The sequence below is a fragment of the Phycodurus eques genome, chromosome 13 (assembly GCF_024500275.1).
Source record: "Phycodurus eques isolate BA_2022a chromosome 13, UOR_Pequ_1.1, whole genome shotgun sequence".
Classification (NCBI taxonomy): domain Eukaryota; kingdom Metazoa; phylum Chordata; class Actinopteri; order Syngnathiformes; family Syngnathidae; genus Phycodurus; species Phycodurus eques.
In genome coordinates this window covers 17,797,996-17,813,579 of record NC_084537.1, presented here as the reverse complement: position 1 = coordinate 17,813,579, position 15,584 = coordinate 17,797,996, and the positions used below count along the sequence as shown (strand labels likewise).

At 42.2% G+C, this 15,584-nt stretch overlaps 2 protein-coding genes across 16 annotated transcripts in view; both read left to right on the top strand.

Moving 5' to 3' along the window:
- Positions 1 to 1,918, top strand: part of LOC133412137 (band 4.1-like protein 3) — a 36,588-nt gene extending 34,670 nt beyond the window's left edge. For all 15 annotated transcript variants that reach the window (XM_061695251.1, XM_061695246.1, XM_061695253.1 and 12 more), the window contains one exon: positions 1,684 to 1,918. Coding sequence is in view for 1 of the 15 variants with exons in the window: in XM_061695253.1 (XP_061551237.1) it covers positions 1,684 to 1,689 (6 nt within the window). In the remaining 14 variants the exon portion in view is untranslated. The remainder of the gene's footprint in view (positions 1 to 1,683) is intronic.
- A 3,420-nt stretch (positions 1,919 to 5,338) lies between these two features.
- Positions 5,339 to 11,616, top strand: LOC133412027 (zinc finger and BTB domain-containing protein 14-like). The gene is made up of 2 exons (XM_061694996.1): positions 5,339 to 5,436; positions 7,729 to 11,616. The coding sequence occupies exon 2, from the start codon at positions 7,748 to 7,750 to the stop codon at positions 8,924 to 8,926; it is 1,179 nt and encodes a 392-aa protein (XP_061550980.1). The 5' UTR covers positions 5,339 to 5,436; positions 7,729 to 7,747; the 3' UTR covers positions 8,927 to 11,616.
- Positions 11,617 to 15,584: the final 3,968 nt, after the last annotated feature.

Sequence of the window (15,584 nt, the reverse complement as noted above, 5' to 3'; positions counted from 1 at the left end):
CATTGAGGGATTTTGTCTTCTAGTTTTTAACAAGTGTGAGCTAACTTGTCTTAGCTTGCGCTCTCAAATGTAAAATTGGTTTGATGCCACCACCGCCGGCAGCGCCCCAAAGACCTGTGTGCTATCTATGCTAAGTAGATGTTTTTTCTAACGCTGCTGTAACCTCGTACAATGGAACCTCTTAAAGTCGATCAGGGAGTCTAAACAAAACACAAAAACATTTTACCATGTGGAGTAATGGAAGTTAAGTGTTGATGATATTATGACGAGAAAACAATTTGAATGCGCTTCGTGCATCCAATTTTTTATCACGTTCAACTTTGGAGGTTCTGCTGTATCGTATCCATTTTGTGTCCGGCTCTGTTCCGACCGGGTGTGACTAACTCCCAAAATGCATCTCTACTACTAATTTGACGCTGTAATCGAGTGGTGGTCTGTGCAATGAGATGTCAGTAGCCTCTGTCAAACAGGAGGAAGTTCCCGCATCTGCTGGTGTGACTTTGCTTTCAACACACCAGAGCGGGAGAAGTGAGTTGCGTAAAACTTCACACCGCTGTCCCAGCATTGCGGAATACGCTTGCTACTACTTAAGAAGACAAAAACATTGCTGTATCGAATGCCAAATTCACAGATCTACTGTATGTCTCCAAATTGACAAAGTAAAACTGAGTGGCCAACTTGACCCTGTCCATGCAAACTCCACATCCCTGTCCCGCCCGGCATTGCAGAATACCGTTGCACATAAACCTCATCTCTGATACTACCTCCAAAGGTGGAAAATTGCTGGGTCAACCCCAGTTTAACTTGACACTGATGTCCTGGAAATACAGAATGCTCCTTACACACAGACCTCGCCCCATCTTCTATCTCAGAAGGCGGATAAATGCTGGGTCGGCTTAACCCCACCCCCCAGTTTAACCTCACACCCGTCCCCCCGTCATTGTGGAATACCCTTACACCGAGACCTCGTCTCGTCGCTGATACTACCTCCATAGGCGGAAAATGGCTGGGGCGACTTGCACACCTCTGTCCCAGCATTACACACAGACACAGACCTCGTCTCCCCTCTGTTACGTCTTACGTCTCTGATGGTAGCTCCAAAAGCGGAAAATTCCTGGGTTGACTTCACACCCCTGTCCCAGCATTGAAGAATACGCTTACACACAGACCTCATTGCGTCTCTGATGCTACCGCCGAAAGAAGGAAATTGCCAGACTTTGGTGCCCCTCTTCTTTATCATTTATACAGAACAGAAAAAAGGTGGCAAGTTGGATCCACCACTTTTTACGGACTGATACTATCGCTCAAGATTTTCCATCTTGAGCGGTAGTGTCAAAGGTGTAACAGAGGTGGGACGGTAGCCGTGTGTAAGGAGAACCCGGGACGAGGGTGTGAGGTTTAACGCCTGATACTCACCTCTCCCACATTATTGTCGAAAGCAATGTTTACACATCACTCCAGATGGTGGCCGTGGCGTCATCTCATGATCTGATTGCGGAATGATATCACCTTTGCCCCTGATACGGCCATTTTGTGCGCACCCTGTGTAAAAGGGGGAACTTCACACCATGATTTGCACCATTTGGGAACCAGATGGGTTGGTGTGACCGGGGCCTCGGTGGGGGCGAGCTGACGTTCTGAAGACTTTGACGCACTGACTTCTTGTTTCTTCCACTCTTCCAGGAGTAACAGCGACATCCCAGAATTCCACATATGAAAGCGGGACCTGAAACTCTTCTTCTTCCTCTTGCCCGCTAGTCGCAACCATCCAACCTGCAGAAGTAAAAAAGGAACGCATGCGGCGATGGACGTGATACGGCATTATTAATATCACCATCACAAACCCATATGAGATTATCCCAGAAAGCTGTACGATTTAAAAGAAGTAATAATAATTAAAGCAAGTTGCTTTCACTGCCTTATGACTTTAAAGCATTTTTATGAGAGAAATTGTTGTTGTCAGCGTTTTTGTTTATTTATGACATAAAAGCCATCACTCCAGATAGAGGCTGCGTATATGTTTAGCGCGTGCACTATTTAACATTTCTGTAGATGGATTTCCTGTCAGGTATGCCACTAAATACAAACACCAGGCCATGTTCTGTGATCTCTTACTGTTGATTATTTTATTTTTTTGTCATTTTTACTTGAACTGCATTTTTTTTTTAACAATCATATCAGTGTTTTTGTGTGTGCTAGCATCAAAGCCACGATGAGGCTTTTCATCGGCAAGAGGCCAAGGAATCGTTTGACCGTGCCTGCGCAGGCTTTGAATGTGTCCGCTGTTCGCCGCCCACTCGTAGCGCCCCCTGTCTCCATAGCCAAGTACGTTTTTCTCACGATGCGTGGGAAATGTGGCCCATGTGTGTCCGTTTTGAATTGCAGTTTCCTTCTCCGGTTAATAAAACATTGACGCGTCACAACAGGAACGACTGTGATATGGATCATTTCTAAGAGTTGCACTGAGGGCGGTCACCAACCTAAGGCACGCGGGCTATATTATGGTCCAGGAGAGCCTTTGATTCGATCAGCCACTTAGTTCTAGAAAATATAAACATTCAAAGGGATCTGTTATTTAAAAAAAAAAAAGAAAAAAAAATTGCTCCCAACATGATAAATATCTCATAAATGTATGTGTGCTCTGCTGAGGACTAACTAGCAAAGCATTGCCTTTTCCAAGGTGCTATTTAAATCAATATGCATTCTTTGTTTATCCTGTCATGGTTTGTTTCTCAGGATCAATAATACAATTTGGGGCTGGTTCAAACATTCACAAGTGTCACAAATGGGAACAAATCTCAACTAGCATTGTTCGTATCTCATTATTCATGACATAAATCCTTTTGCATTGTTTATAGCCCCTGTTAAGGTTCGTTTCTCAGGGACAGCAGTAATTTGATGATCAATTCGCTGCAAGGCTGGTTTAAATATCAACAATTGACAGAAACGGGGGGATCAATCATAAACATTGTCGCATTATCTCCAACTTTTGCATTTTGGAGGGGGAGGGGTATTCCAATAAGCGTTGTTTATATTGCATGATGTACTCCAACTTTGGCATTTTTGCCATTTTCAATAAATTTCCCGGTTGTTTCTCTGGAGCAGCAACAATGTTCACAGAACATTTTGCCCCTGGAAAGTTTAAAAAAAAATTCCCCCCTTGAAGCCAGTTTTGAACTTAACATGAAATTGAGTGGACATGTCTATCATGGGACACATGAATGCTCAACGACATATGCTGGAAAATGAACAAGAAGTCTGCCATCTTGGTTTGAGGCAGCCATTTTGGGATACCTACCTGAATGAATCCCAATTGAAGCATGGCATCAACATTTGATGATCTTTTTGAGGATTCGCAATTTTTACTATATGTATAGGACACTAAATGTTGTGTCTTGGGGAGAGAGAAAAAACATTAAAGGGACATGTTATTTTCTCCTTGTAGCTTTTAATTTGTATTGTCTTAAACTTGACCTGCAACATAACGGAATGGTTAAAATGGGGATTTCAACTTTTTATTATTATTTTTTTTTTTTTTTTTATTTTTTTTTTAAATCACGTCATGCTCACACTGAATGTTCTTTTAATGAGCAACTTGGCATGTAAACACTTTTATGCTGCTTGTTTATAAATTCCTTAAGGTCATTTAAAAAAAAAAAAAGAAAACTGCACAGGCAGGCTCTGCCCGCTGGTGAAAAGCCAATGTGCTGGAATTAAATAAGTTTCGTGTCCGCTTGCGGGAAAGTCCTAGATAACATGGTCACTTAACTGTCTTTTTATACGCTTCAAAACACTAGTATGGTGTAGAGCAAATGGAATTAACTATTTTCACGCTTCACAGCAGAGGTACCTAAAATCCTCACACTCTCTGTACTTAAGTACTAAATAATTGTATATATCAAATTATAAACAACACATTGCATATCTTTTCAAATGTATTCATTGCCTGTCTGACAATTAATAAATGGATGATCAATCCTTAATGTTTCCGAGAAAACATTGATTGCAGGTACTCGTTTTTGCAGGTGCATAGCGAGAGCCTATCAAGTCACTGACCTCTGTATGACCTCTGTTCATTACATTTAATGTATGATCATCTTCAACTGTTTTACTCTTTCACTGTTTCAAGATTGGTGGAAACACTTCTCAGGACTGTTTCCACTGTCACATAAAAAAAAAATTCAATTATGCTATCCCCCAGTTTTACAATTTCAAGACTCACACCATTTTCTTTTATTTACTACACACTGGTAAATCTAAAAATCCATTTTCGTAGACACAGCTCAAATTTGACCTGGAATAGCCTCCGTGTATACAAACCTTGCAACAGCTATACAAAAACAGCGGCAACTTGAAATATTTTCACTTTTTGTGCATCTTTGGTCACCTTAAGAAAAGTCATCTCATATCAGTGTGAAAGAATAAAATGTAGGGTATTTTATTGCTGTCATAACAGGTCAAATTTGACCCGGACCGCACATAAGGGTCAAGTGAGTCGCTTAGATTAGTTATAGGCTAGTGAATTTTCTTTGTGGATAAATTATTGACGTCGAGCTATTTCTGTCTCTTGCTCTATCTCTGTCTCTATCTTGCCATCTCTCCATCTTTCTAGCGCTGTCTATCAAAGTCGCTCTATCTCTAACCATCTCTCTCCGTCTCTATTCTATCGAGCTGCCTATCTATAGCTGTCTCTATTTCTATCTTTCACTCTTATCTGTCTCAATATCGTTCTACATTTCTGTCTATCTGTTTCTAGATATCTGCAAGCTTTCTATCGTTCTGTCTCCCTTTCCTCCATCAGTCTGTCTGTCTATATCTCTCTTTCCACTTCTATCCCATGCACCCTTGTAAAACTCATGGCTCGCGGGCCAGCTGCAGCCCACCACATTATTTTATTTGGCCCGCGAAAGCAAATCATGTGTGTTGCTAAAGTCTGTTCCAAAATAGCAAATTGTCTTCACTTTTAATAACGTTAAGCAATTCCAAGTATTTTGTTTGTTACCAAAGCACTTTTTAAAATAAATAGGCCAATAGTTGAACAAATTATTTTCCTTGACTTCATATTTCCAATCTTTTTTTAATTTTATTTTTTTTATATATACTGTAACTAATAATATGATGAGGCCATTGTACATTTCTATGGTTTCACAGACGTGGTTGTGGCCCGTGACAATAAAATGAGTTTGACACCCTTGCTGATCTATCAGTCAAACTGCAGCGAGTGAGTCATCAGACTCCTTATAGCCGATCTGCGGCTGCAGTAGCGTCTCCGATGCTGTGGGTGGCGCCAGAGCACTGCGGCATTTCCTGCGCGGCGCGGTGGTCACAACAAGAAAGAGGAGGAAGAGGAAAAACGACAGCAGCCGCAGAAGCCAGTGTGGATTCGTCGTCGACTCGCCTTGCGTGACAACACGGGCAATCGCATTCGGGCTTCGGGTAGGAACCTTTTTCGTTTCCCCTTCGATTGGCTACGGGATAAAAAGGTCGTTTTGGCGTCGAAGTAGGACCTACGCTGTGTTTCCGCGCTCCTTTCGCCTCCCCCCTCCTCCTTGTCCTTCCTCCTCTGTGAACAACATGCGAGCGGAGCTTGAGCTTGGTCAAAATGGCTGGGCGCAGTGAAATGTGAAATATTCTCTCTCGCACGCTTGTCACGCGAGCCTTGAACGCACCCCAAAGCCTTGAACACACCACGAAATCTAAACGAAAGTGCATTTTGTTTATGACTCGCGCACGTCGCCGTCGACTTTATTTTGGCTTTTTATTTCCCGCCGCTGGGAATATTTAGCGAGTGTATTTTTGTGTGAATGTGAATTAAAGGGAGGCCGGTGGTTACCGTTTGGCAAAGGGTGGAGGTGGAAAAGATGCGGGAGTTGAAATACTTGGGGTTCAACTGTTCAGAGCAATGGGGAGTGTGCAATAGGAGGTGAAGACGAGAGCTAGTGCAAGCAGGGTGGAGGAAAGTGTCAGGGGTGATCTGGGACAGAAAAGCACCAGCAAAAGTCAAGCGAGGTTGCTATTATAGGACGGCAATATGGGTTGGAGCCAGAGTTGAAAATGCAGAGATTCTGCATGGAATCGGCAATGTGAGTTCAAACTGGAAGGCTTGGAGACAAAGCTCGAGAGGCCAGATTGGGAAGGTGTTAGGGAGAAGGAGTTGCCAGGTAGGAGGTGAAGAGGAGATTTATAGATGTGCCGAGGGAAGGCCTACAGGTACGGAGCTACGTTCCAGACTCTGGAGCGAAGTCTGGGTCTGGAATCCTTAGGCACCCGCGACTGGTGTAAATCTGCAATACAGCGAAACTATATTTAACACTTGCTGCCATTGACGGCTGTTGAATTCAGATATCCATGGTAACATGGAGGATTTGCAGTGAATGGGGAAAAGGAAGATCTGAAATTGTTTTACTCCTTCTCAATGCTTCAAATACATTTCAACTTACACACTTTAAACGCATTTCAGCACAAAATAAACAAGTTGCAAGCATAAGATGTACAGAAAATAAATGCTGTACGTGTTGTTGCGTCTGTGCCTTTAAGAGGCGGGGTCTGGTGCAAGAGCTGTGGCCGATAGCAGCGTCTGCGTAAGTGTGTTTGTGCTTTACACTTCTCCCCGTGTTCACTAAATGTCTATAAAAAAGAAAAAAAGAAAAGAGAGAGCATAAACAACTGTATTACAGTGAGTAAGTCTGCAAGGTGATTCAAAATTAACTCCTTATTTTTGAGGGTACCCGCTTATTCTCACTAAGGTCACGGGTGAGCTGGAGCCTATCCTAGCGAGAGGAGGGGTACACCCCGGACTGGTCACCAGCAGTCACACAGGACAATTTTTAGGGTCTTCAATGAACCAAACGTGTGTTTTTGGAGTGAGAGAGGAAGCCGGCGTAGTACCTGCAGAAAACCCACGCAAGCACAGGGAGAACATTCGAACTCCACACGGAGAAAACTTTTGTTTTTTAAATTAAGTTTTCAAAGTGGTCTAATAATACAATGCAAATTCAGGTTTTTATGTTCACATTTCTTATAATAAAAATAGCAGCAGACTACTTTTGTCATGTTCTAAAATACATTTTCAAAAGGGTCACTGTAAACTGCTCTATGCTTGGTCATCAAATAATATGATAACACAATGCGAATTCTGTTTCATCATTTTGTTTTATATGGAAAAGAAAAACAAAATACCAGCGGGAAATGTTATTTTTTCTCCTTTTTTCAAATGGGTCAATGTGACCTGCTCTACAGGGTGGGTGGAAAGTAACTAGACATTACAAATTGGCAATAAAATCCATATTCCTACTAAAAACCTATTGAAACAAACGCTACATTTTCTTTATTACACGGCAATATGAAAGTGAGTCTTTGTATTTCAATGTACGCACCGGTGGTGTCAACAAGAAACTGGCCATCTGGAAGTTATGAAATAAGACCATAAGAAACCCCCCCGTCAGTCTTGTCCGTTTAAAAATGTTTTGTAATGACTTCAGTGATCCTAAAAATTCTATATGTAATTTCTACTGCCTAGTTACTTTTCACCCACCCTGTACACTGACCCATCAAATACAACAAAAACACAATGGATTTTGTTTTTTACGGGGGGGGGGAAAGGCCCTTGTTTTTTTTTCTTCTAGATTTTCAAACTCATTTGTTTGCGTGTAAACAAGGAAGCCTGTGTTGACTCAGTGTCGTGTCTCACACGAGTTCACTCACTCCCCACGCCTTCCTCCTTTCCAGGTTGCTCCCATTCGACACCATGTCTGAATTGTTGCGCTACATCGACTACGACCACAAGGCGACCTTCCTGAAGATGCTCAACCAGCAGCGCATGGAAGGTGAGCACTGCGACGTGGTGGTGGTGGTGGAGAATATCGAGTTCCGGGCTCACCGCTGCGTCTTGGCGGCCTGCAGCAACTACTTCAAGAAGCTGTTCAAGAAGCAGAACGACGAGGACAACTCCATCGTAGAGCTCGACTTCATCCGCTCGGACATCTTCGAGGAGGTGCTCAACTATATGTACACGGCGCGGCTGGCCGTACGCAAGAAGGACATTAACATGATGATGTCGTCAGGCCAGATCCTGGGCATCAACTTCCTGGACAACCTGTGCTCGCAGAAGCGCGAGCTGACCAACATGAAGACTCGCGAAAACCAGGCGCCGCCCGGCGACCACGGCCTGCGCGCGCAGGACGCCATCCTCAAGGAGCTGGCCATGGAAGAGGTGCGCAAGAACAGCTTCTACGACACGAGCATGGACGGTATGGGCGGCGCGGGCGGCTCGCACGTGCCACAGCCGCACGGCTACAACACGGGCCTGCCCAAGGAACCGCACGCGCACGGCTGGGGCTCGTCGTCCTCCGGCGACATGAAGCTGGAGTACCTCCTGTACGGCCACCGCGACCACGGCTCGCTGCCCGGCGCCGGGGCCAAGCCGCTGGAGCACGGCGCCAAGAAGGAGCGGCTTCTCACCGCCAACCGGCCGTACGGCTGCGAGCACTGCCCGAAGGCCTTCACCACCGCCGCCCACCTCAAGGAGCACCTGAAGATCCACTCGGGCTTCAAGCCGCACCGCTGCGTGGTGTGCGGCAAGGCGTTTATCCGCGGGCCCGACCTGAAGCGGCACGAGCGCGTGCACAGCAACGAGCGGCCCTTCGCCTGCCAGCTGTGCGAGAAGGCCTTCAAGCACAAGTCACACCTGAAGGACCACGAGCGGCAGCACCGCGGCGAGCGGCCGTTCAACTGCGGCTCGTGCGACAAGGCCTTCATCAAGGCGTCGGACCTCAAGCGCCACTGGAACACCATGCACAGCGGCAACCCGCGCCGTCAGATGTCGCTGTCGCCCGCCGCCTCGCAGCACGCCGCTGACGACCAGCGGGACTGGAAGCTGGAGGCGGCGGCCGCGGCGGCGGCGCACTCGCACAACTCCGACTGCTGAGACTGGTGTGCCCCCCCCCCAAAAGCCCACATCCGGCAGGCTCGAAAGACTTCTTCTTTGTTTCCACGTGTAAAATCAACGTTTCGTTTTTCTCACAAACCATTGTTAGAATTATGGTCTCATTATTATTTTGTTTGTGTCATGATGCCCAAGAGGAGCTTAAAGGAGACATTATTATATATACACACACACAGTTTAACCCTCCTGTTGTGTCACCAATAATGCCCACGGTCAGCATGAGCCCCTATCCGTTTTCTATTTTTCTTTGCTTTTTATAATTGAAAGAGAAAAGAAGCATCATCATAAATTTTATGCAATTTTTTTTTCATTTAATTTTATGCAAGTGGATATAAAGTTTACACACCCCTTTTCAAGTGTCATTTTTTGTGATATAAAAAATGACACCAAGTTAAATAATTTCAAAACTTTTTCCAATATTAATGTGAACTCTAACCGCTCCAACTCAGTTGAAAAATATATGGCTGGTGGCAGCTCCCGGTGGACCATGTGTTGACAAAAAAAACTGACAGGAACTTAGAGCATCTGAAAGTTAATTCTGAATGAACACAGCCACATTCCAAGAGTGTGTGCACATTATCTCAGTTGTTTATTTTTACTTCCCCTCTCAAAAGATTTATTTTATTTTATTTTTTGTCAACTTGAGTTATTCCGGTTATAGATGATGACACAATAATGGAAAAAGTTTTGAATTGCTTTGTCTTGGTCTCATTTTATTTATTTTTTTTACTTCACAAAAACCTGACATTTGAACAGGGCTGTGTAGACTTTTTTTTTTTATCCACTGTATAAATTTAATTTCAACCCTCATTAAAAAAAATATACATATCCATTTTTGAACGGCTCTATGTAACAGAATATTTAAAAAGTATAATAACAGTGCATATTTTAGAGAGAAGAAAAAAATGTGAGGACAGCAGAATAAGTTTAAGCCTCCTTTTTTTTCCTCAAATTTCACACAGGTCAATGTGACCTGCTCCACGCGTAATTTATTATAATATTACACAATGTAAATCCTGTTTTGATTTGTTTTTTAAATGGAGGGGAGCGGAATTTTTTTCTAAATTTTCATGTGGGGCCCATTTAATACAATGCAAATTGTTTTTTTTTTTAAAGAAAAGGAAAAACAAGGTCAGTAAAGTACATTTATTCCTCATTTAATTAAATGTTTTTCTCCATATTTTCAACTAGATCAGTATGAGCCACAACTTAACAACAGGAGGGTTGAAACACTTACCAGGCGTCATTAATAAAAGTTCAAAAATTCTCGGGTCAAAACGCACAAAAAGTTGAAAGTACTTTTGGTTGGGGGTGGAGTCAGTCTCTGCTCGCCCCGCCCCCGTCAACTACGGAGCCAACGCCGAGTACGGCTTTCGTTTCGAGCGGCTACTGTGACTAGCTAGCCCGAACTGAAGAAAAAGGAATCCCTTTTTGGGACATAGACAATGAACAAAATATTTCTTTGATTTCACAGACACAGACCTATTTGTATACAAGCAATGAAAAAGTTCTGTTTTCACATTATGTCCTCTTTAACTTTAGTTGCGTATATTCATGTGGGTGTTTTTAAATGGACGTGTTTATAGTCAGTACCGATTGGCCGCTCTGTACGATAAAGCGAGGCGACCGTTTCCTGCGTTTGTCACGCGGCGATGAGAGCAACGCGGCGGATTGCCGGCGACTAATTTACTGTCATACAGTAACACGCACGCGTCAGCGGTCAGCGACGGACGTCTGTATATACTGTAGCTTACAATGATTAGCTTGTGGCACAATTTAGAGTTCACAACAAGGAATTATGCACATACGTATACAAATATATAAATATTAATAACGTTGTCCCACTCTGACGCTTTGACAATAATTTTTGATTTGTTTTTGTTGCTGTTGAAAGCGCACCTTTAAATCACGGAGGAGCGTTTAAGGCCGCACCCAAAAGGAAAGTAAATGCTACGACCATAAAAGACCGTGAAGAGACTTAAAGTTGTCATTTAATGAGAAACAAGTGCTACTTTACAATAAACTCATAATGTTCATGTGATGTACTTTTTTTTCTGCGATAACCACTTTATTCTTGACTATTAATTTTCAGGGGAAAAAAATGTCCATGAAAAGAATCTCACTTTATTCTTGTAATAAGACTTTCTCTGGAAAAAAAAGACTATATTCTTTTAACATTTCCTTGAAAAGAGTACTAATTTCTCATGAGACTTTCTGTGGGTGGGGGGACTTTATTCTTGTAAATTGATGAATTAAAAAGTATAATTCTCATTGGTTTACACTTATACTGTCTTTGACGTTACGATTGTTTCTTGAAAAATGGTCACTTGTGATATTGCCATTTTTTTCCTGCCCTTTTCAGTGTGGCCTTAATACTCCTTCATATTTAATAGTGTGCTCTTGCTATTTCTATTTGGTTCTTTTATGTTCCCTGTTTAAAAAAAATCACATTTCACCAAAGCTTTTACTATAGTCTAATGTGATTTTATATAACTGACAGGTTAAACTCAACCCACAGGATACAAGTATATTTTTGTATATTTAATGACCGACTGCAACACTCATCTAAATATTACTTATTTGTTTGTATTTGGAAGTAAAAGAAAATCAACTGTCACTGTCTGAATATGATATCATAATATTTGTCATTTTAAAATAAAAGCTCGAGCTTGTTTTTGTTTGTTGTTTTTTTTCCAGAACCGAGACTTTTATTTTGGTCAAACTTCCGGCCCTGTTGCCGTGTTGTCCAAGTAGCCTGACGTATCACGAGGACGATCTCGTGCTCGCTAGCGTGGGACCCGGTCACGCACTTGAGGAGTGAAACACGGGAGGGTCAATGTCTCGCGGCGACGCTAGGCGGCGCCCTTCGCCCGTTCTAACCGACGAGAGGTTTGGAAAGGACCACACACTGGAAACGTCCTTTGCTTCGTTTTGAGCCTTCCAAGCAATACTCTCTCTTACTTCCGTCATCCTGTCAGGTTTGGGGCGGATGTGACGTCACGCGCGAAAGACTCGGTTTACGATCGCGTGTGCTTAAGCGCACGGATATATGCGTGCGCAGGCATGTGTACGTGCGGACGCATGCGTAATGACAGCGAGCTTGCGTGCGTGGTGACGAGCACGCACCAGTGCGTGCGTTTGCTTTAATGAGACGTGTGTGACAGCGGACGCGCATGCGCGTGTGAACGTCGTCGCCATTTCGGGAAGTGGGCCGTCATGCGTGCGTGTGTGTGCATGCATTGCGGTGTTTTTTGGGGGGGGGGGCATACTTGTAAAAAACACAATCATGTTTCCATTAGTTTGTGTGTGCGGCGCAAACCATATTGTTATATTGTTTGTGATGTGTTTTTTTAAAAAAAATGCATTGGTGGAAAACGTACACACACATTCTTGTCACCATTTGCTTAGGTGACTGTGAGTTTTGTGTCTTCTTGGCTTTCTATTTTATTAAGCTACAACCTTTTACTGTAATATTGCGTTGTGGAAATTGTGCATTTTGTGTGCGTGTTGTTGTCTTTCTATCATAGTATGGCACAGCTCGTGACATTCGGCGTGCGTGTGCGCGATATAAATGCATTGTGCGGGCTACACACACAATCATGTCTGCAGTGACCTGTGGCGCCTCTTTCTGTTTTCGTGTGGAGCAACCCGCCTGTGAGTGATATTTGAATTGTGAGGTTCACACACATTCTTGTCTCCATGGGCTTGTGTGACTCTAGATTGTATATTCTTGTCTTTCTAGTTTCGTCTGGCACAACAATCCATGATGTGTTTGTGTGTGTGTGTGTGTAGGATACACGCACACACGGTTTCCATTACAGGGGCCGGCGTGGTTCCGTAGGCCCAACCGCAAGCCTCCTGTCTCCACTGAGGCTCCACCCAGGACCGCCACAGACTTCCCAGAAAAGAACAGCGTCTAATTAAAAAAACACACAACTTTAATTACATTCATCACTCTTTCTCACACACACACACATACATGTTCATATAAATATATCTAAACAAGAGTATACACACAATTCCATGTGCACCAACGCGTGCACTTTTCACCCTGCCGAGTGGAGCATCGTGTCCTGTGATCCTCCACCACCTCCCGCATCTACGAATTCCGTATAACCAAAGCAAATTAAAAATGCAACAAAAATCAAACATGAGCGCGCGTGTGTGTGTGCCTCGCAAAGTGGTTTGCATTGTGGGTAACGGTGTCGTAGAGTCAAGAGCTGCAAAGATGGAACAGGAGATCGGGATTGAGGAATTATATATATATATATATATATATATATAATTATTTTTTTAAATACTTTGTCGGAAATGCTGGTTATTTTGTCTTGGTTCCAACGTGTCAATTTTATGGGAGCCCTGTGTGAGAGGAGGACTTGCTGTAGAAAATAGAACTTTTCAAAATTTGAACCAAAAAGTTATATTGAAATATTAGATATGGGACAAACAATTGTTTTTATTTTTTTTTAAATGAAAGAATACAAAATATTAAGACAAAAAATATAATATACAAATATCAGAAAGGAATCCAACTCAATGAAAAAAATATCGGAATAAATCTAGAAATATTTTCAGGACAAAAAAAATGACAAAACAATTAGAAAACAGAATATACTACCTAAATAATGGATTAAAAATACACAAATGTAAAAAAAGATATATTGCAAAATAAACAAAAATACTCACACAAAATATATACATAACAGAATTCTGTTATTCTTCAGATACTAGGAAAACACACCAATGTTAGATGAAAAATACACAAATAGAAGAAAAATATAAAGTATTAGACAATACGCAAATATAATATTTGAGACAAAAATGTACAAATATTTGAAAAGTATACACCGAAAATATTGAAAAAAATGGAATACACTAATATTTGATGACAAATACAATAAAAATAGATGAAAAATATTACAAAAATACAGACATTTTGAAATACTTTTGTGAATGCAATATTTTTTGTATTTTTCGAATATTTTTTAAATAATGTTAGATGTGAATGTTATGTTAGATGAAAACTACAAATGCAATATGTGAAATACAGACCCTTTCCAAAAAAAATTGAATATCAAGGAAAAGTTTATTTCTTTCCATAATTCCATTAGAAAAGTTAAACCTTCACAGATTATAGATTCAGGGCCCACAATTTCAAGTATTTATTTGCTTATTTTTACATAATCTGGGCTTCCAGCTCATTAAAACCCACGAAATCAGGAATTCCAAAAAATTAGAATACTGTGAAGAAATCACGTTTTCCTTCTCAGTTTTTGTTGACAAAAAGAAAGAAGTTGGGGTCAGATTAAATCAATCAAAATATGGTACTTTCCAAACGATATGTTAATCTTCAATACTTGGTTGGGAATCCCTTTGCTTTAATCACCGGCAGAAATATTTGAAAACAAAATACAAATATGAAAACATTAACACTAACAAAACCCAAAATATAGTTTCAAAAAAATTTCTTCTTTTCTCTTTTTCTGATTTCTTCTGTGTCTCTCGTCAACAACGTCAAAGTCAAACCGGCGACATTTTTCACTGACGCTGGAATGACAGTTTGCATGCAGTGAGAGAGGGAGGGGGGGGGAAGTATTTTTTTTTAAAAAGGGCTAAAATTGCAAAGTAAAGTTTATATGGACGTGTGGAATCTCGCTTTCCTTTGCCTTCATCTTCATCACTCACCTCCCCCCGTCGAGATAAGCGCGTGGAGGGGGGGGTCACACACAGTGCACGCCCTTGTCCTTCCTCCGGCATGTTACCCCTCTCGGCCACTGAGGATGTCTCCCGCTCTCTGAAGGAAATTTCCCCCGGCCGATGTCCCCGTGACCCCCACCGTGTTGTCTGAAAGTCGCATGACAAAGATGAGAAACATATTGAAACGTGTCGAGTGGGTTTGTGGCACTCTTCAAATTGCACCTTCACATGTGCTTTGAATGGTCCCACCTGCTTCCGTTCGACACTTTTAACATTCCCAGTTGCCGCTTTCAAGTTGATCGTAAAAAGCTCAAATAAAGACGCATAGCAGAGCGGTATTAGGAAGGTGTTTGCTGTCCAGCAAAACACTCAGATCACGCCGCCCCGCTCACAATTCTTTATTTATTCATTTTTGGGGAATTGCAAACACAGATTTGAGTTACGAGCATTATCTAATGCTGGGAGTGAACTTCATAACGAGCAGCAGTTTGGCAGATAGTGCACATTTTGGGGGGGGGAAAGAAGTTTACTGGCAAACGAAACATAAAACAAGGAGAATGACCAGTTGTATATTTAACCAAAGCGCACTGTCTTACGAAAGTCAGCTGGCTTCACAATGCAAAAATGCCACAGTCGGGCTAACGAAACAAGCGTTGAAGTTGCGTCACCTTGAAACAACTTAGATTTGGACACAAGCGGTAGCAAGACAAGCAGTAAAACGATGTAACATACTTTCTTCATCTGTCAGTTGCGACACTCTTCAGTGTTTCGTCAGCAAATCTACGTGTCGTATATCTATGTGTTATACTGCCCTCTGGTGGCCAAGGTGTGCACACCAGAAATACAATACTGTAGACTGGTGCTATTTATTTTGGGGGGGGGTTGGTGTTTTTTGGGGCACTAAAACTAATTAATGGGTGTAGCACAAGGCAAAAACATCAGA